The 22,821-nt window shown below is 39.6% G+C and overlaps 1 protein-coding gene across 1 annotated transcript; it reads right to left on the minus strand.

The window, feature by feature from the left end:
- Positions 1-18,181: 18,181 nt before the first annotated feature.
- On the minus strand, positions 18,182-19,284 carry LOC127088138 (thaumatin-like protein). Its single transcript, XM_051029057.1, has 2 exons — positions 19,198-19,284; positions 18,182-19,085 (listed from the first exon to the last, which is right to left on the minus strand). The coding sequence occupies exons 1-2, from the start codon at positions 19,256-19,258 to the stop codon at positions 18,382-18,384; spliced, it is 765 nt and encodes a 254-aa protein (XP_050885014.1). The 5' UTR covers positions 19,259-19,284; the 3' UTR covers positions 18,182-18,381.
- Positions 19,285-22,821: the final 3,537 nt, after the last annotated feature.

The following is a 22,821-nucleotide window of genomic DNA, read 5'->3' on the forward strand; positions in this document are numbered from 1 at the left end:
CAGAGAGGGTCAGAAATCTGATATGCTTTTGGTTGATAAGTTGACTCTAGTGAATCAAGGTCAAGGTGGCGAATTCAGAGTTGATGAGAATGGTATTTTGAAGTTTGGTAGTCGGGTGTGTATTCCGGATGTTACCGAGCTTAAGAAGAGTATTCTTGAGGAAGGACATCGTAGTGGTCTGAGTATTCATCCTGGAGCTACGAAGATGTATCATGATTTGAAGAAGTTATTTTGGTGGCCGGGAATGAAAAGAGAAATTGCGAGTTTTGTCTATTCTTGTTTGACTTGTCAGAAGTCAAAGATTGAGCATCAGAAGCCGTCTGGGCTAATGCAACCGTTGGCTATTCCAGAGTGGAAGTGGGATAGTATCAGTATGGACTTTGTTTCTGGTTTACCGAGGACAAGTAAGAATTTTGAAGCTATTTGGGTGATTGTTGACAGATTAACAAAGTCGGCTCATTTCATTCCGATTAGAATGGATTATCCGTTAGAAAAATTGGCTGAGTTGTATATTGAGAAGATTGTAAGTTTGCATGGTATTCCGTCGAGTATTGTTTCGGACAGAGATCCTAGATTTACATCGAAGTCTGGGAAGGTTTGCAGAGAGCTTTGGGAACTAAGCTGAGATTGAGTTCTGCATATCATCCGCAGACTGACGGTCAGACTGAGAGGACGATTCAGTCATTAGAAGATCTTTTGAGAGCTTGTGTTTTGGAAAAAGGAGGTGGTTGGGATTGTTATTTACCGTTGATTGAGTTTACCTACAACAATAGTTTTCATTCGAGCATTGGTATGGCGCCGTTTGAAGCTTTGTATGGTAGGAGATGTCGGACACCGTTATGTTGGTGTGAGTCCGGTGAGAGTGCTGTGGTCGGACCGGAAATTGTTCAACAAACTACGGAAAAGATTAAGATGATTCAGGAGAAGATGAGAATTGCTCAGAGTCGTCAGAAGAGTTATCATGATAAGAGGAGGAAGTCACTTGAGTTTCAAGAGGGAGATCATGTGTTTCTTCGTGTTACTCCGATAACAGGTGTTGGTCGGGCTTTGAAGTCGAAGAAGTTGACACCTCGATTTATTGGTCCTTATCAGATTTTAGAGAGGATAGGAGAGGTAGCCTATCGTATCGCTTTACCGCCGTCACTTGCGAATTTGCATGAGGTTTTTCATGTGTCTCAGTTGAGGAGGTACATTCATGATCCGTCGCATGTAGTCCAAGTGGATGATGTACAGGTGAGAGATAACCTGACTGTTGAAACATCGCCTATGAGGATCGAGGATCGAGAGTTGAAGCAGTTGCGGGGTAAAGAGATTGCCTTAGTGAAGGTAGCTTGGGGAGGACCAGCAGGTGGCAATGTGACTTGGGAACTGGAGAGTCAGATGAAGGAGTCCTATCCAGAGTTATTTGTTTGAGGTATGTTTTCGAGGACGAAAACTCTTTTAGTGGGGGAGAGTTGTAACACCCCAAATAAAGTAAAAGAATTATTTAATTAAGTTAATAATATATTTAATAATTTAATTAAATAAATTGAATTATTGGATTATTATTATTATTTTGGAATAATAATTATTATTGGAAAATATATAAGTGGAATAAGAGAAAAGGTTTTCATTTTTTTGGAAAAGGTTTTTCGTGAAAACTGAGAAGCTGCAGAGAAGAGGAAAAGGGCAAAGAGCTGTAGAGCAAAGGTTGGAGAACGGAAAAGCTTGAAGCTCGAAGAGTTGCCGGATTGTTAAGGTAAGGGGGGTTTATCGTCGTTTAATGGGTATTATCGATTAACATGTAATGGGTAGTGATAAGCCGTCGATTGACCCTAATTGGGATTTAGAATGTTGAGAAATTATGTTGAATAAGTTGTATTAAAGCTGAAATTGAATTTGTGTTTGAGTGTATTGTGAATTTCTGAGCGTATAGCTTTTTACGGAAGTTGAATCGGAGGTCCGGAAGTCCTCCAACGGCGGAAAATGCGGAAACTCTGCATTCTGCCTTGTGTTAGCGCAGGAGCTGCTGTTTCGCCTGCGTTAACCGGTTAACCCAGGGTGTTAACCGGTTAACACTGTTATAAATTGTGAAAAATGTTGAGTTTTGCCTGCGTTAACCGGTTAACCTATAGCGTTAACCGGTTAACACTGTTGCGTTTTGTCTGGAAGTGTAATTTTCCTGCGTTAACCGGTTAACCTATAGCGTTAACCGGTTAACACTGTTGCAGTATGTAAAAATGGTTGATTTTTATGATGTAAGTGTAATTGGTGATTGACCTATTGTATCCAATTGTGATAATTAAATTCGTGGAGTCTATGTTGCGAAATGTTGATGCAAATATGTTGATAAGTTGTTTTTGTGGAAAATATTAAGTTGTAGGCTGATGAGCCAAAGTTGAATATAAGTTGTTTTGTTGAAAACGCTGAGTTGGAGGCTGATGAGCCGAAGTTGATTTTTAAGTTGTTGTTGCTGAAAAAGCTGTTATGTTGTCGTTGTTATTATGTTGTTGAACTTTCAAGTCGTACATGCCATATACATTCATATGCATAGAGTCGGAGCTTTGCTCACACCACGTTGGCCTGGATTGGCAAAAATTATGGGGCTTTTGCTCACACCACGTTGGCCTGGATTGGCAAAAATTTTAAGTTGAAAGTTGAAGGTTTATGCCTTGATGCCCACTAAACTGGCAATGATTTTAAGTTGGGAGTTTTACTCCAAATGGTACCACATGCATGAAGAGTCGAGTCTCATTGAGTTGCATTTACGTTGTGTTTGAATATGATGTTGAGTTGAATATGCTGTTACCGAATGCATGATATGATGTGGGTGATTAACGTGTAAAGTTACTTAACATAACATGATGATTTATAATATTTGTTATATCGATTGAGGAACTCACCCTTACAGTTATATTTTTCAGGTAACGAGCAGTGAGTCGAGTAGAAGCTAGTGCTTGAAGTCTAGAGTGGTTTTAGTGGGTCATGCTCTGATAGATGTAACATCGGGACGGGATGTTCTATTTGTTGAATAAATGTTAATTTTTAAGATATTACAGATGTTGAATGTTTCTATCCGCTGCGAATTTTTAAAGAAGTGTTTATGTTGGATTAAATAATGAGCATGACTGATTTTTACGGTGAATTATGTGAAGTATTATGTGACACCCTTGGTGCATGATTACTCTGATATATATAAATATTTGTTGTTGTTATTAAATATTTGGGGTATTTAGAAGGGTGTTACATTAGTGGTATCAGAGCAGGTTGGTCTGTCCGGCCAGTTGTCGTGTCGTTACTGTCTAACAATTGTGTAATTGTTATTAATCTAACGTTAAGTTGTGTTGTATTGATAAGTTGAAATGGCTGGAAGGAATGACGCTGCGATGGCTGCCGCAATGCAAGCGATGGCACAAGCTGTGCAGAACTTGCCAAATGCTGGTGGAGATGCTGGATCACGTAGCTTGGCGACTTTTCAGAGAGAGAATCCGCCGGTGTTTAAAGGGAAGCATGATCCAGATGCAGCCTTGGGATGGTTGAAAGAGATTGAGAGAATCTTCCGTGTTATGGATTGCACTCCAGCTCAGAAGGTTCGGTATGGTACTCACATGCTAGCAGTCGAAGCTGATGACTGGTGGCTAGAGACTCACGAGAAGTTGACCGTGGCAGGTGAAGACATTACTTGGGATGTATTCCGTAGGGAATTTCTGAGAAAGTATTACCCGGAAGATGTCCGTGGTAAGAAGGAAATTGAGTTCCTTGAGCTGAAGCAAGGAAACATGTCTGTCACTGATTATGCTGCGAAATTTGTGGAGTTGTCCAAATTTTATCCTCATTACACTGGTGCTGGTGCTGAATTTTCGAAGTGCATCAAGTTTGAGAACGGATTGCGCTCTGAAATTAAGAAGTTTGGTTGATAGCTGCAGGATATTTGAAGAGGACAATAATGCTCATTACAAGATTGTCAGTGATCGCAGAGGCAAGCAACATCAAAACCGTGGCAAGCCGTATGATGTTCCAGCTGGAAAGGGGAAGCAAAGAGCTGCTCCGGCTCAGAGAGCTAGTGGGGGAGGTGCTCCTACTGGTATAGTTTGCTTCAAGTGTGGTCAGGCTGGTCATAAGAGTAATGTATGCACTGCTGAAGTAAAGAGGTGTTTTCGCTGTGGTAAGATTGGCCATGCAATAGCTGATTGCAAGCACAAGGAAGTGATTTGTTTTAATTGTGGCGAAGAAGGGCATATTGGAAGTCAGTGTCAGAAGCCGAAGAAAGGGAATCAGTCAGGAGGCAAGGTCTTTGCTTTATCGGGTTCTGAGACTTCTGCAGATGATCGTTTGATCCGAGGTACGTGTTATATTAATGGCTTTCCTCTTGTAGCTATTATTGACACAGGTGCGACTCATTCCTTTATATCTTTGGATTGTGCTGTGAAACTTAAGTTAGAGATATCTGAGATGTTTGGTAGTATGGTAATTGATACTCCTGCGAAGGGTTCAGTGACTACTACTTCGGTTTGTTTAAATTGTCCTTTGAGTATTTTTGGTAGAGACTTTGGAATGGACCTAGTGTGTCTTCCACTAGTGCAGATTGATGTTATTCTGGGTATGAACTGGTTGGTGTTTAACCGAGTTTCTATCAATTGTTTTGATAAGACTGTGATATTTCCTGAGAGTGAGGAAGGAAAGAGTTTGTTTCTATCAGCGAGACAAGTGGATGAGGAAGTAGCTGATGGGGCAGAGTTGTTTATGCTGTTAGCGACTTTGGAGGCTAAAGATAAACTGATGATTTGCAACCTAGCTGTGGTGTGTGATTTTCCTGATGTGTTTCCGGAAGAAGTGAATGAATTGCCGCCAGAGCGTGAAGTGGAGTTCTCTATTGACTTGGTACCTGGTACTAGGCCGATATCGATGGCTCCGTACCGTATGTCTGCTGTTGAGTTAACTGAATTGAAGAGTCAGTTGGAAGATCTATTGGATAAGAAATTTATTCGTCCGAGTGTGTCACCGTGGGGTGCACCAGTGCTATTGGTTAAGAAGAAAGAAGGTACTATGAGATTGTGTGTGGACTACAGGCAACTGAATAAAGTGACGATCAAGAATCGGTATCCTTTGCCGAGGATCGATGATTTGATGGATCAGTTGGTTGGTGCAAGCGTGTTCAGTAAAATAGATTTGAGATCTGGGTATCATCAGATCCGTGTGAAAACAGAGGATATTCAGAAGACTGCTTTCAGAACAAGGTATGGACATTATGAGTATTCTGTAATGCCTTTTGGTGTGACTAATGCACCTGGAGTATTTATGGAGTATATGAATAGGATTTTCCATCCGTATCTTAATGAGGAACGAAGACTCAATGCGTATCTTCGCCCAAAAAGAAGCCGCCCCTGGGAGACTTGAGCTTTCATTGTATTTTATTATTATTCCTTTTATAATGAACATTGGTCAAAGAAACTAGCAATAAACATTTCTCTCTTGTTGGTGATTTACGCAAAGTTAAATTCCAAAAGTCCTTGAAAACATTTCATACATTGCATAGCATAACATAACACTGCATAACAGGTATTCTACAAGTTCAATGTTCTCACGGTCTTCATTCCAAACAGAAAAATGGATCTCGAACAAACTGTCAAAGATCTCCAGACTCAGAATGCTCAATTCCAGGAGATGATGCTAAGCTTATCCAAGGGGCAGGAGGAACTGAAGGCTCTTTTGCTCGAAAAGAAGAAAGACAAGAAAGCTGTGAGTTTCATTAACCCGGGAAGAAGGCGTAAAGGACAGGCCGCAACAGTCAAGTTTGGAATCCCGAATGGTCCAGAAGAGGGGGCGGAGAATGATTCAGAGGAAGAGAATGCTGATTTCTCCAACCCTGAGGATGACGATGAAGATTATGAAAATGAACAGTACTCTCCAAGAGATGATAAGTACAAGTTGCTGGAAGAACGTATGCTAGCTATGGAGGGTCAGAAGGCGCCCGGTCTGGATTTCGAAAGTTTGGGTCTGGTCCCCGATGTGACCATTCCTCGCAAATTCAAAATCCCCACTTTCACTAAGTACGATGGTGCGTCTTGTCCTCAGATGCATCTGCGAGCTTATGTGAGAAAGATTCAGCCGCATACCACTGACAGGAAGCTATGGATCCATTTCTTCCAAGAGAGCCTATCTGGCACACAGTTGGAATGGTATTATCAGCTCGAGAGCTCTGACATCCGCACCTGGACTGATTTAGCAACAGCTTTCTATAAACAGTACCAGTATAACTCTGAACTAGCACCTACCCGGCTACAGTTGCAGAATATGACTATGGGATCTAAAGAAAGCTTTAAAGAATATGCTCAAAAGTGGAGAGATTTGGCTGGCAGAGTCAAACCCCCTATGACTGACAGAGAATTGGTGGACATGTTCATGGGTACACTGACTGGCCCATTCTACAGCCATCTATTGGGAAGTTCCTCATCGGGTTTCACTGAACTTATATTAACAGGTGAACGTGTTGAAAGCGGCATCCGAAGTGGAAAGATACAGGCGGCTACCTCTGCAAGCACCAAAAGGTCCTATCAGGGGAGGAACGAATCAAATGCTGTGTACGGTCAAAAGGGTCGTAACAAGAAAAACCGTGACCACGACATTGGAGCAGTTACGATTGCAGCACCACCATCTCAAAACTTCCAGCCCAAACAAGACAGGCCAAGAAGGCAGTTTACCAGGATCAATATGACCTTGGCACAGGCACTGCAGGGGATGCTAAAAGCAAATTTGATTACACTCAGAGATCCTCCTGCGAATCCCAACACTACTTCTTCTCGTTATAATCCCAATGCCAGGTGTGCTTATCACTCCGATAGCCCCGGGCATGATACAAACGATTGCTGGTCACTGAAGAATAAGATTCAGGATATGATCGAAGCTGGAGAAATTGAGTTTGAGCCTCCGGAGACTCCTAATGTCATCACTGCTCCTATGCCTAATCATGACAAGACGGTTAATGCCGTGGATGACGATTCTCACATTTCTAATGTGGCTGACTTAACATCTCCTCTCCAGATCATAAAGAGGAATTTGTTGCAAGCTGGTTTATTTCCAGGTTGTGCTGAAGATTGCAATCTCTGCATACTCCAACCAGATGATTGTTGGGAGTTGAAGAGTGGTATTCAACGGCTGATGGATGATCGTACAGTTCTCTTCGAAAGGATGCCTAAGGCGGAAAATCCCCTTGAAGAAATATCTGTGATTGTTAGATCCAAAGTTCCAGTGAAGATTACCGCTACTAAAGCGCCTGTGAAGATTATTGCCAAGCCCAGGGTAGCTCCCCTAATCATTACTACACCTGGCCCGATCCCGTATTCCTCAAGCAAAGCTATTCCGTGGAATTATGGCGGTGATGTTTTCGTCCATGGCGTAAAGCAAATTGCCAATTCTACTAATCCTAATGGCATCGTTGGGACTAGTAAAATTACTCGAAGTGGAAGGATCTTCTCTCCGGAAATCTCGCCTCCGGTCCTTGAAACTCGAGGAAAGGAACCAGTTGATCCTCCTCAGTCAGAGGCACCGGTCGAAGTTACTCCCAAAGATATTGCCAAACAAGAAATGGAAGAAGTGCTGAAAATCATTCGCAAGAGTGATTTTGATATTGTAGAACAGTTGGGGCATACCCCGTCTAAGATCTCGATGTTATCCTTGCTATTATCTTCTGAACCTCATGCCAATGCATTGATAAAATTCTTGAAGACCGCTCATGTACCTCAGGAGACATCTGTCGATCAGTTCGAACATTATGTTGCTCACTTGGCTGTTGACAATGGCCTAGGCTTTTCCGACGCTGATCTGACACCAGCAGGAAAGAATCACAATAAAGCCCTGCATATCTCCATTGAGTGTAGGGGAATCACTTTGTCTCATGTGTTGATCGATAATGGCTCTTCCTTGAATGTGATGCCGACAGCTGTGCTGGATAAGCTGGATTGTAAAAGCATTGAACTGAAACCTAGTGACATTGTGGTACGTGCTTACGATGGTGCGAAGAGTGTTGTCCATGGCGAAGTAGTCCTTCCTATCAGGATAGGACCTCAAGTCTTCAACACTACCTTCCACGTAATGAACATTCGTCCTGCCTATTCCTGCTTGCTGGGACGTCCTTGGCTTCATGGGGCAGGTGCTGTAGCTTCATCTCTCCATCAAAAGCTGAGGTATCCAACGGAGGGCAAGATTGTCACTGTGTGTGGGGAAGAAGAGTATATTGTCAGTAGTGTGCATACCTTCAGATACGTCGAGATGGATGGTGAATTCTTTGAGACTCCGACTCAGTCATTTGAAGTAGTTCCTCCGACCAATCCTGTCCTTAAGCCAACTCCCTGTGTACCCAAGGTTATTCGTGCTCCTCCTGCTATGATTTCTCTGAAGGACGCTCAAGCCGTGGTTGAAGATGGTGGTCGTACTGGCTGGGGTCAATTGATCAACGTACCGTACAAGTCTGACAAATTTGGCCTGGGGTTCAGCTCTGACAAGAGTCAAATTAATGCTGTAGAAGATGCTGACAGCGATTGCGACCTGGATAGCTGGATTTTCCCAACAATTGGTGACGGACTCAATAATTGGAAGGCTGAAGACACTATCCCGATTTCCTTTAGTCAGGAGTAATTGTTATTTATTTTAGTGTTGCAAATTTTTTTTTACAATTGAACTTCTCCAAGCGTTGTGTCTATGCCCGGGGCACAATAGCTAATTTGTTAAGGGTTTTGTCATCTTCATAAGCATATTCGTATTCAATAAATCAATGGACTTTTTGCATTCAAATATTGCGCTCTTTATCTTTTTTGTCATCTTCCAAACGAGCTATGTTTTCTTACACACACTCACGTAACGAATTGCAGATCCATACCCACTCTGGATCCTGTTGACAATAGTTCTACTACTGTTCATTATGACTTTGAAAATCCGATCTACCAAGCCGAGGATGGAAGTGAGGAAGATTGTGAAGTACCTGGAGAACTTGCCAGACTGTTACTGCAGGAGGAAAGGACTATACAGCCACACGAGGAGTTAGTTGAGACTGTAAATCTGGGTACTGAAGTAAACAAGAAAGAAGTCAAAATAGGAGCAGGCTTGGAAAACAGTGTCAAGAGAAGGTTGATTCAGATGTTGCATGACTATGTAGAGATTTTTGCTTGGTCTTATGAAGACATGCCAGGACTGGATACCGATATAGTAGTGCATCGACTGCCAACGAGGGAAGAATGTCGTCCTGTTAAGCAAAAGGTTCGTCGCATGCGTCCTGAAATGTCTGAGAAAATCAAAGCCGAGGTGATGAAACAATTTGATGCAGGTTTTCTGGCTGTTACTTCTTATCCTCAATGGGTTGCTAATGTGGTACCAGTGCCAAAGAAGGATGGTAAGGTGCGAATGTGTGTAGATTACCGAGACCTGAATAAAGCGAGCCCCAAGGATGACTTTCCACTTCCGCACATTGATGTTCTGGTAGATAATACCGCTCAACACAAGGTGTTCTCATTCATGGATGGGTTCTCAGGTTACAACCAGATTAAGATGGCGCCTGAGGACATGGAGAAAACTACGTTTGTGACGCAATGGGGCACGTTCTGTTATAAAGTAATGCCATTTGGTTTAAAGAATGCAGGGGCAACGTACCAGCGTGCTATGGTGGTTTTGTTCCATGATATGATCCATCATGAAATAGAAGTATATGTGGATGACATGATAGCCAGATCTCATACTAAGGAGGAACATCTCGATCATTTATACAAACTGTTCGAGAGGTTGAAGAAATACAAGTTGAGGTTGAACCCGAACAAATGTACCTTTGGGGTAAGGTCCGGCAAACTCCCGGGCTTTATTGTCAGTGGTAAAGGGATTGAGGTTGACCCGGCCAAGGTGAGAGCTATTCAAGAAATGCCAGTTCCCAGTACAGATAAAGAAGTCAGAGGTTTCTTGGGACGCTTGAATTACATTGCCCGATTTATCTCCCATTTGACCGCCACCTGCAAACCCCTCTTCAAGTTACTGAGAAAAAATCAAGGGATGATATGGAATGAGGAATGTCAAGAAGCTTTTGACAAAATCAAGAAGTATCTTCAAGAACCTCCAATTCTGATGCCACCAGTTGAAGGAAGACCTCTAATCATGTATTTAACCGTGTTAGAAAATTCAATGGGGTGCGTGTTGGGACAACATGACGAGTCCGGTCGAAAAGAGCATGCCATATACTACCTTAGCAAAAAGTTTACCGACTGTGAAACAAGATACTCACTGCTCGAGAAAACTTGTTGTGCTTTGGCCTGGGCTGCTCGCCGACTGAGACAGTATATGTTGAATCACACCACTTTATTGATTTCTAAGATGGATCCTATCAAATACATATTTGAGAAACCCGCTCTCTCCGGAAGAATAGCAAGATGGCAGATGATTCTAACAGAGTACGACATCCAGTATACTACCCAGAAAGCAATCAAAGGAAGCGTGCTAGCCGATCATTTGGCTCATCAAGCAGTGGATGATTACCAATCTATGAATTTTGAGTTCCCAGATGAGGATGTCATGCTTGTTACTGATTATGAAGAACCTGGACCGGATGAAGGACCCGAACTAGGATCCCGATGGACTATGGTTTTCGATGGGTCTTCTAATGCATTGGGCAATGGTGTTGGTGTGGTAATCATTTCTCCCGAGGGTTACCATACGCCTTTCACTGCTAGACTATGTTTTCATTGTACCAATAATATGGCTGAGTATGAAGCATGTATTTTGGGACTCAAGGCTGCTATAGACCGGCGGGTCAAGTTTTTGAGTGTGTACGGAGACTCAGCATTAGTAATCAGTCAGATCAAAGGAGAATGGGACACTAAACATCCGAATCTCATCCCTTATCGAGAGAAGGTGTTGTCACTAATCCCATACTTTGGAGAGATTACATTCGAACATATCCCACGAGAAGAGAATCAGTTGGCAGACGCATTGGCTACCATGTCATCTATGTTCAGAGTCAGATGGGACAATGAAGCTCCCATGATCACCATTGAGCGATTGGATGAACCTGCACATTGTTATGAGCTTAATACTGATGAAGTGGAAGAGAAACCTTGGTTCCACGAAGTAAAAAGATATTTAGAAACTCAGGAGTACCCTGAGGGGGCATCTATCAATGATAGAAAATTCCTGAGGAAGTTCTCTGCTAAATTCTTTTTGAGTAATGGAGTATTGTACAAACGTAACCACGATTCGACTTTGCTTCGCTGTGTGGATAAAAAGGAAGCAGAAAAGATTATGGGAGATATGCACGACGGTACTTTTGGGACTCATTCTAGTGGACATACGATGGCCAAGAAGATTCTGAGATCAGGGTATTATTGGTCTACCATGGAAGCTGATTGCCACCATCACTCCAGAACCTGTCACAAGTGCCAGATATATGCGGATAAAGTACATGCACCTCCTGCTCCATTGAACGTGTTGACCGCACCTTGGCCCTTTGCAATGTGGGGCATTGACATGATTGGAGAGATTAAACCTACTGCTTCTAACGGGCATCGCTTCATCCTTGTCGCTATTGATTACTTTACAAAGTGGGTAGAGGCCGCCTCATTTGCTTCTGTCACCAAGAATGTGGTGGCACGGTTCATCAAGAATAGTCTTATTTGTCGGTATGGTATCCCTGAAAGGATTATCACCGACAATGGTACTAATTTGAACAACAAGATGATTACTGAACTCTGCACGCAGTTCAACGTAAAGCACCATAACTCTTCTCCGTACCGACCAAAGATGAATGGCGCTGTAGAAGCTGCTAATAAGAATATCAAGAAGATCATACAAAAGATGACGGTGACGTACAAAGACTGGCATGAGATGTTACCGTTTGCTCTTCACGGTTATCGCACTTCAGTACGCACTTCGACAGGAGCAACTCCTTTCTCTTTAGTCTACGGGATGGAAGCCGTTTTACTAGTGGAAGTCCAGATTCCCTCTCTAAGAATCATAAAAGAGGCGGGCTTAGATGAAGATGGATGGATTCAGACTCGACTCGACCAGATAAACTTGATCGATGAGAAGAGACTTGCGGCTGTGTGTCATGGACAGATATATCAGAAGCGCATGACCCAGGCATTTACCAAAAAAGTCAAGAGACAGGTGTATCAAATTGGCGACTTGGTGATAAAGCGCATCACTCTACCACAAGGTGATCCCAGAGGCAAATGGACTCCCACGTACGAAGGGCCGTTTGTAGTTAAGAAGGTATTCTCTGGTGGAGCCATGATACTAGCTACAATGGACGGCGAAGACTTCCCGCATCCCGTGAACGCAGACATAGTTAAAAAATACTACGCATAAAAGAGACCCGCTAGGTCGACGTATCTAGGCAAAAGTAAGGGCATCCCGGCGAACCAAAAGGGTTCGGGCAAAAATTAGGGATAAACATAAAAAAATGTGCACCCGGCAAGTCGAAAACCTGAAAAGGCGGCTTGGGCAAAAAGGGGTATCCTGGTGGATTGAAAACCTGAAAAGGCGGTCCAGGCAAAAATTAGGGATTAAAGCGTATGACTACGTCCCGTTCTCAGACAGCTTCATCCAAGTTCAAAGGACTGAACAAGCTAATCACTTCTATCCGACAGCAGGAGATGAGAGGCTTGAAGATATAATGGCAGTAGTGGAATTAAAGTCAATAGGACTTTGTCTGCATAGCTTTCTCTTTATTTTCTTGACAATTTCCTCTTACTAGGATTGCTGTCTCCTTGTACACAAATTGCCTGTTTATGGGCCCTCTTTCGAAATCAATATAATTTTAGTTTCAAAAAAAATGCTTTTGTTTTACTTTCTCTGTTTTGTTTGCATAAGCGTCCATTGATTTAATTCGAATTAATATATGCATTTGGATATGATCGATGTTTACCAAAAATGCGTGCATAAAATAGAAATAGCGATTACTACTAGACTTCAGGATCGAGGAGAAGGTCTAATCATGCTTTCCAATGAATCCATTGCTAATCCTATCCCCCAGCAAAGCCAGTCATTCCCAGAAGAGAGTGGCATTACTAGACAAATGGGTCATCTCTTCCACCCCCAGCCAGGCTTCTGTTGAACATTTTTACCATCAGACAAAAATCAAGCATCCCCGGCTAAGAAAGGGTCATCGATACCAGTATCTCCCAACCAGAAGATTGAGATTTATTTTCCCCAGTAGAGTCCTCTGGAAGGACTTTTCAGATGCATAATTCATTCATTACATCATTTCACAGCATACGCATGCATACATCGTTCGCAGTTATTTTCGGAAGCATAAAACATCTCATGCATCATGACATGGCATGAAGCTAACTTTATTTTTCAGATTAATTATTCCCCTGATACAGTCAAAACAAAGGTCCATTACGTTCAGGATTCAACTACATCTTTCAGATATACTCCATGTCAACATTCATTCTGACATCCTCCTAACGATGGCATCTATAAGCCCATCCCAGACATTTATTGCAAATACAACATATACAAATACTATCAGATATAGCCTAGCATACGGTTCATTCTGATTCAGCTCAACATATGACTCTTTCAACTTAGATGCGATCTAACGTACGATCCATTCCGACCTTCAACAACTCCAATACGGTCTAGCATACGACCCATTTGGACCTTCAAGGCCTCAGATGCTACCTAGCGTACGGTACATTCTGAAGTGTAGTCTGGCGTATGACTACCCCTTTATTATCAGATGCAGCCTAACGGACGGCTCGTCCTGCTACTCAGAGACGGTCTAGCTTACGACCCGCTTGGATGTTCATCCCCTCAAATGCTACCTAGCGTACGGTACATTCTGAAGTGTAGTCTGGCGTATGACTACCCCCCCCCCCTTCATCATCAGGTACAGCCTAACGGACGGCTCAGTCTACAACTCAGATACGATCTAGCATACGATCCATTCTGATCCTTCACCCCCAGTAACGATACAGCCTAACGGACGGCTCGTTCCGCAACTCAGATACGATCTAGCGTACGATCCATTCTGATCCTTTATCCCCAGCGGCGTATGACCCATTCTAAATCCCCAGGGAAGTCGACGGCCTAATGAATGACCCACTATACGGTCTAGCGTATGACCCAGTGACACCCGTGACTTCAGATATCTTCTAACGTACGACGCACTCTGAAGCTCTCATCATCAAACTTCCTAGATGGCATCTTTAAGCCCATCTCCATCAAGACTAACTAATTGACAAGTGCAAATTTTTGGGGCGTTCTAAGTGTTCAATAATCTTCCACCTCCAGACCACGAATGGCGTACATACCATTCTGACTCTCTCGGTTCAAGAATATTGAACAGGGGCAGCTGTCATACCCCAAAATTTGCCCATTAATATTTCAAGACATTTTTTCAGGGCACTCCGACTCATTTTTATGACACTGATCTTAAAGGAACGAAGGCCCAGCTCACGAATGACCCAAACTGGCCTGTTCGCTACACGCTCGCCTAGTGATAACATGAAATTATATCATATTTTAGGACTTAATTCAATTAAATTTTATCATTATTTATTTCAGTTCACTTTATGTTGTTAGATATTACGCGGTATTTTCTTCCTATTTGTCTCAGGTGGCTTATTTGGAAGCACAAGTAAAAATGGAGGAAAAGAGGTGCAAAAAGGAGAGAAAACGAACCAAATAGCAAAGCCCAGCCCAAAGTACAAGAACACAGGTGTTGCACCTGTGACGAGCGTCACAGAGGCTGTGACGAGCGTCACGCCTTGCACACCCCTGTGACGGACGTCACACATGGTGTGACGAACGTCACACCATTCCCCTACATTTTTGGCGCAAAGAACACCTCAGAGACGTTGAGCGTTGAGGGAGTGTTGAGCCCTATATCCACGCCATGCTTTTATGCACGTTGAAGACCTTTTTGGCAGCGGAAGCGGTTACTGAAGCATATATAAATAGCTACTTGCAAAACCAAAAGGGGCCCCGAAGCTTTTCCACATTTTTCCCTTTGTCGTTTTCGCTTTTGCATATTTTCTTTTCCAGCAGCTTAGGCATTGTTTTTCCTACGAGTTCTACACTATTTCCCTTGCAATTTCCTATTTCCTTTTTAGCATTTAGTTAATTCTTTTCGCACAATAGTTTCTACAACGGAAACTATTGTGTACCTTTTTACCGGATCTAACCTTACGTTAGGATCTAGTTTATTTCCTTCGTTTTAATTTGTTGTTTAGTTGAAGAATCCAAGAACAAATCCTACCGGCTTGTGGTGGAGTGTTCAGGACTACTGTTTAACTTATTCCGAGTAACCCTAAAGGAAACCCTGAAGGAAAAGCCGGCGGCACCGCTCAATTCGATCCGATCGACCAATTCAAGGTTGCAATTCAATTGCAAACAGGTTTGCGTTACTATCGCCGCTTTATGTTCCGAATTCACATGTGATACCATAATTGAATTCATAAATATATTTGAGGTTTTGCATGTGGACTTAAGTATGCCTGGATACCTTGAATTGTTGTAATGGATGCCATTGTTTTTCGCTCTGTTTTGATCTTTGCCCATCTGACCTGTTTTATTATAACCATGCTTTGTTTACCTGATACTATTACTGCTTTGGTGCAACTCTTGATTGCACCCCATTTGGTATTCTGACCTGTTTGCGGAATTTTGTAAGGGCTCACATCCTCCCGAAGAAGGTGGCTTGCTAGGTATTCCACTTTATTTGAGGGATACCCTTATGGAGATGGATTCCGAACTAATTAATTTTAATGGGGAGATTCATCCTAATTGCCTAATTAATTTTAATGTGGAAATTCATCTTAAATACTTAATTGTAAAACATGGCCTTTGAATATGTGACCTTGGACCTCTCTTTGTTGCCTTACGGTATTACGGTATTACGGTCATGTCCCGCGAACGTGGGGATACACTTAGCAAAGACCCTTCGGATTAAATCATCATAACATAAATTATAGTCCCTCGGATGTTGCCCTCGAATGATTTTGCCCCTCGATGACCCTTCGGTGTAGCCTATGGTTAAATGATGATCGTCCCTCTGAATGCTAAGGTATCCTTACAAATGTTGCCTTCAATGACCAAGCGATGACCCTACGATGTCCCTTTATATCCAAAGGATAAAATTACTTACTTCTCAATAGTAAGGACAGTTTTACCCTCCTCAGGATAGGAAATGCCCACAAAGACCTCGGATAGGTATAACTCTTAATTGCTGACTCACAACCTAAAACATTTTTCACACGTCACACTTGGTATACATTCACACTAGAATCATTACCAAGTTATACCTTTTCTAAACCGCTTTCAAAATCAAACGAGATAAACACTTTGTATACATTCATACGAGAATCATTACAAAGTTAAACTCTCTTTCAAACATTTTTTAAGCAATTCACCAACACTTTTCAGACAAAAATATAAGTGATCCAGCAATTAAGAGCCCATGGATAACCATGGATACAAAGGGTGCTAACACCTTCCCTTTGTATAATGTACCTCCCGAACCCAAAATCTATTGAGGTCTTTCCTGTTCTTTTCCACCTTTCCTTATTGGATAAAAGAAAAGTCGGTGGCGACTCTTGCTATCCGCGACATTGCGATAAAAAGCAAAATACCCCAAGTCAGTTCACCGAATGACAGATATGATAGGTGATATGTTGCATTTGTTTTGTAGAGGTGGAATCGACAATGCCGATTCATCCATGGTGGTCATTTGTCATCATCGAAACCTATGATCGTATGTTGTATGACAGTTTGCCCTTACAATAAATACCCATCTACCCAAATAATATTCGAATCCCCAACAGTTGCCCTACACAAAAGCTGGTTTGTTCATTTCATACCCTAGTAGAGAATTTCTTTGTGACCTATCTTCACATTTCATTTGTTCTTGGTGGATTTTTTTTTGATATTTTAGTATTTAATCCCCTCCTACCTTGAATGTATGAAAGTTATTGCTATCCATACATTCAGGTCCGAGAAAATTAAATAGGGGCAACTGTCATACCCCAAAATTCACCATACCCTTCATAATATTTAGTTAGGTCACTAACCTAATCATTTGCATATCATCATAAGCATTCGTTCCATCTGTATAAGCATGGACCAACACAAGGAAGCAGGTAACTTGAATTCGTGGCTTTGTGCTTACACCTAGTGGAAACTAGAGTTTTTTCAGCAACTTGAGGTGGATCAATTACTCAAACCCTAACTTTTTAGTTTATGATATTGGTATACCCTTTCACTTACATGGTAAATCACTTATCTTGAGGCATCTGATCAAGCATGATCATGCCTTAATCTTTGGGGTTTGGCACATGTCTTGTTGACCAAGTGCCCATTTGGTTTCATACCTCACTTAACTCTTGGATCCATGCTCATTTAAAGTCATCCATTTGTTTCTTGATGCAATGATTCATTAGTACATCTATACTTGCATTCATTTCTTTTTTGGACTCTGTATTTTTCGTGTAGCAACAACGCTAATACATTCCCCTTACGGAATCGACTCCCGAGCCCTGATTTGGTTATGACGGTCAATATGATTGTCGTTCTTTCTTGGGTTTTATCGATATTTCCCCTTTCCTTTTTTGGAATAAATAAACTTCGGTGGCGACTTTGTTCATTCCATCCCGCGAGCATGCGATTCCGCTTTGTTAAGTTGTGCTATCATTTTTCTGAGGTGCGACAGTTCCCTCTGAGTGGGATAAAGCAGTAGCACGTGGCATATCCTGAGTATACTCAGGCACCTTCGCCCAACCAAAGATGTGTGGGAAATGCTAGAGCATCCAAGCCTGAAATAAAAAAGTTTGGAACACACGAATCATCAGTAATGTCTTTGCAAATATGAAATTAAAATTAAAAAAAAACAATCAAAGACCAATAATTATTATCGTCAGTAGTGTCACGCTACCAATGACCTGCTTCGTCTTCCACATACATCCCTCTCTCAACTTCGAATACAGTTAGACCAAGCAATCTGTCCCCATCTTGTACTCATGGATCTGCTTGAGATCCATGAAGTACTGTAGGTAGACGACGTCATTATATGTGAGGTCTAATATGAGTTTTTTCAAAATTGCACCATTTAAGAAAGAAAAAAAAACTAAATAGATTGTTTAAAGAAGATGTGATGGAATAAGACAAAAAAATCATGGATGAGTTGCACCATTAAAAAGGCTCTTATTAACTAAGCATAATAAGATGAAATGAACTCTTGAACGTATATAAATATCAATGCTAGGTGCTCAATCTAACAATTTAAATAATTGAACATCTTACATGACAAACTCAAAATTCCAGACGACATAACCCTACAAATCACTAACCTTAAAATTGCAAAAACAAAAAATGTCTCAATGACATATCAGAAGAATAAAGACCAAAAGACTACTAAAAAACAAAACATCATGGAGGACAAAATGTAATGGCATACCGATTTGCCAAACAAGACATAAGCCCAGTTGAATCATCATAAGCGTAAGTATAAGCACGAGGACAAACACTCTTAAAAACACGAGCAAACATAGTTGGTTTGCAACTTTTTGGATCAGCAAATTCACCAGTGCAACAATACTTATCAGATTTTGTAGCCAAACAAGCACTTTTACACCCCACAACTTTCCCATCATGTTTGACAACAAGTGAAGAAGGACAACAACCGTTCAAATCAGCTCCACAAGAAGCATCACCACAACCACCACCAACACCAAGACCAACAGCCTTCATTGACATAGGAAGGTTAAAACCGTCAACTAAACTAACATCATAGTAATGCAAAGGTGATTCTGAGGTTCCAAGTGTCATTTCAACAAGTGTAGCTGGAGGAACACCGCCAGTTCCCTTGCATTTCAATTGGCCTCCACAGTCTCCGGTTTGACACGTGCCTTTTCCGGTTGTTTCGTCGAAACAGCAGCCTTGTCTCCCCCAGATTCGACCGGCCCAATGGTTAGGGAGATGGAGAACAACTTGTTCGCCGCTTGGAAGGTGGAATCCACCTCCTTTAATTGAAGGTTGTCCTCCATTGCTGAGAATTCCTGGCCATACACTCTCTTTGCAGTTGTTTACAATTATTAGTTGTGTTCCTGTTCCATTCCCATCTGTAACAACACCTGATATATCATACCAACACAGTATAACGTAAGAATTTGAACGTAAGAATATAATATATATAAAACTAGACCACTATGTGCATGACAAAACAAAGACTAGATAGAAGAGTACCTGTGGTTATCACAGAGATGGTGGAGAGTAGAAAGCAGAAGAAAAGCAAGGAAGTAGTCATAGGGTTTTGGAAAGTGGAACGGTTTGTGGTAGCTCTATGGTGATTTCTGGAGTGTGGAAGTGAGTGATATATAATGTATGTGAGATGGTGGTGAAGAGAAACGAACGTGGGTGCTCTTTCATCGCTTTCCACGCAGCACACTACTTCTAAAATTTCTCCATCACGTTTAATATCCTTGCTTAAGTTAAAGATAGATTAATTAATAATAAATTAGATAAATTAATTAATACTCTCTAATTTAAGAAAAAATCTATTTTTTACATTATTTTCAATAATTAAAGTATGTGGTTGGTTCATATATAGACTAGTAAGGATCCGAGATAGTAATAAGTAAAATAGTAATAGAATAATTTTGACTCATAAATTTGATAAACTAGCTTATAATTTATGGTTGATGGCTCATGGCTGATGACTGAAGACAAATGACTTATAACTTATAGTTGATGGTTGATGACTGAGATAAGTTTTAACTCACTTATAAATATTTAATACATATTTATTTTATTTTAAATTATAAAGGATAAAAGAGGATTTTTGTTAAAATAACAAGAATAAAAATGGAAGAAAAGATGATAAACTATAAGCTATAAATTAAAATGCTATTTAAAATAATATCTAAAAAATAAACTATAAACTAGTAAAATAAATTATAAGTTCATGATGAAAAGATCATTATCAAACAAGTCTAAATTATTATATGACTTTATAAATGATAAACTATAAGTTATAAACTCGAAAATGTGAGTTACCAAAAAAGTCTAAATAAGTGACAAAATTGTAAGTTTTGGTATGGATTGATATATTTCTTCTCTTGTAATAATTTATAGGTTAAATTTACAATATTTTAATATGTAAATCCTAAATCAAGTGATAAAAGTTGATAATGTTTGATTTTGTGTTTGAGTTTCTTTATCAAAAAAATTAAAATATTTTTATTTTTTGTTTTAGAATATATGAAAAATATATTAGTTGTTTTGTTTGCCTAAAATTGCCTTATTTACTTATATCAGCCACAATATTATCAATTAATCATTTCATGCAACTTCTACTCTATATTAATAATATTTTACGGATAATTTTTTTTATTGTGAATGTATTTTGTTTTAGTTATGTGTATAATTTAACAAATTTTCAATAGATGATCTTAAATAAACACATGATATGAGATCAAACAGTGCATATGCAGAGGCTAGTTCATCTAAGGTGGTGATTTGTTTTCTTTCAATTTTTGCGAGATTGATTTTCTTCTAAGGAAAATCTATTTTAGGGAAATTATATTGGGCCCGTTTGTTTTGGCTTTTTTTAAAAATGATTTTTATAGTGTTATATATTTTAGTGTAAAATTTTTTTACAAAGAAACTTTTCATAAAAGCTTCCGATGAAAGTTTTGTTTGAATAGTTATTCTTAAAATGTTATTTTAGGTATTTTATCATTTTATCGAAACTTTTTTTGAATATCAAAATTTCAAAAAATCACTTAATTTTGAAGCTATTTCAAATAGCTTTTTCTAAAAATCATTTTTGAAATACAATTTTTTTTTAAAATTGTGATTTTGACTATGTTTTGATCTTTAATAATGTATATTTATGTTATACAACGAACAATTCAATCTTTTAATTTATAAAATATAAATTTAGAAAAACTTATAATATTTTGAAAAACATATTTGTAAAATCCATTTTCAAAAATACAAAGAAAAAATCCATTTTTTTAAAGCTAAAACAAACTGGCACATTATCTATTCAAGTGAAATAGATGGATGATAAAAGTATTTTTTTGGCATGAAGTTGAGTTCATAAAAAAACTTCAAAACATCATCACGTGTTTGATTTAATAGTGGATCGAAGTTCTCAACCTGACCCTTTGGTACTATGTGGTTTGTTGATGTTTCCTTGAGACTTTGGTCTGCCTTTGGTAGTTATGTTATCTGAGATCTAGTTTGGTCCTGGTTGGATGGTGTCTCGATGTCTGAGTAAGAGCGTATTTATCTTCTTTTTCTTATATTGTTTGTTGTAGTGGTTGTGGTTGTCTATAATGATTCTTTTATTTCTTTTGTTTTGTTATATTTTGTGTGTTTGTTTGTCTCTTGATGTCTTATTGACTTGACACTACTTGTACTTGTAACACCCCAAATTCGATTAAATTATTTAATTGAATTATTTGGATTTATTTTATTTAATTATTTGATGTTGGTGTGCATTAAAATAAAATTATATGATTATTTATTGTTGGGGTGTGATAGTAATAGTAGGGTGTGGTGAAAATGTAGAATAAATTAGAAAATAATTAGACTAATTAAAATTTTAATTATTATTAGAAATAAAATGAGAAAACTGGTGAAATGGGAGATTTTGGTCATTTGTGTGAATTGAGGAGAATATGGGGCAAGAGAAGAGAAGTTGGGATTAAGTTAGGCAAAAAATGTAATTTGAGGAATTAATTAGAAACCATATAAATTATAAAAGTTGGGGGAGAGTTAGTTTTTTAGAGAACTCTAACAGTACGTAAAAACAAGAGGCAAGAAGAACAAGGCTTTTAGGAAGCAGAGCTAGGGTTGAGAAGATGAATCTATAGAAGTTGTTAGATTCATCACTGTTTCTAGAAATCTAAGGTAAGGAGGAGAAATTACTATCAATATGTGTGTATTGCATGATGAGGTAGAGAAGAGAGGTCCTTACTCTCATTAGGGTTCCTAGGTTTTCTTTTGATGAATTGTTGAATGATGAAAATCTAGAAATGTGTTGATTGATTGTGTGTCTGTATGTGATTTTAGGTTTGAATCATCATGATCATGTGTTTGTATTTTCTTCCATTGATGAATGTTTGAGTGTGAGTTGTATCCATGAATAATGATGAAATTTGATGTTGAATTTGTTGATGAAATTGCTATGGATTATGATGACATAAGTGTTGTATATGTTGATGATTATGATAATATGATTCACTGTTAAAAATCATGTTTGAGTTTGTTAAATTTGTATGAATTGATTGGGTGATGAATAGAGGTTAGGGATTGAAGATAATATTGAAGGTACGTGAAAAATTAGGTTACTGGGAAAAATTGGCTTAGACCAATCAATTGGTCTAATGGAGAAATTGATTGGTTCCTCTTAAAAATTCAAAAAAAAAAACAAAGGAATAATCAATTGGTCATGAGGTGTAATCAATTGATCCATTAAAATTTCGGAAAAAATTAAGCTAGTAGGTTTGGAACAAACGATTGGTCCCTTGTGTCAATTGATTGGTCCTTGTTTCGGTTGTTTGATCAAAATGTCGATTTTGGTTGTAACTTTCATTCCGTAAGTCCAAATGAGACGTCATTTAAAGTGTTGGAAAGCTAACACGTAGATCTACCTCATGGTGGTGCTTGGTGATTTGTTTGAAATATAATCATATGTATATTATGGCAATGTTTTATGATGACTTGTATGATTGGTTAGCGAATTATTGTGTTTATCCAATGATGTGTTATTGTTGTTTTGGTGAACTAACATGAATAAATGCTTATGAAGTTGTAATTGTTGAGTGGCTGATGTTAAGTATGGTGTGTAGTGATTGACTG

Source organism: Lathyrus oleraceus, chromosome 5, assembly GCF_024323335.1.
Source record: "Lathyrus oleraceus cultivar Zhongwan6 chromosome 5, CAAS_Psat_ZW6_1.0, whole genome shotgun sequence".
NCBI lineage: Eukaryota > Viridiplantae > Streptophyta > Magnoliopsida > Fabales > Fabaceae > Lathyrus > Lathyrus oleraceus.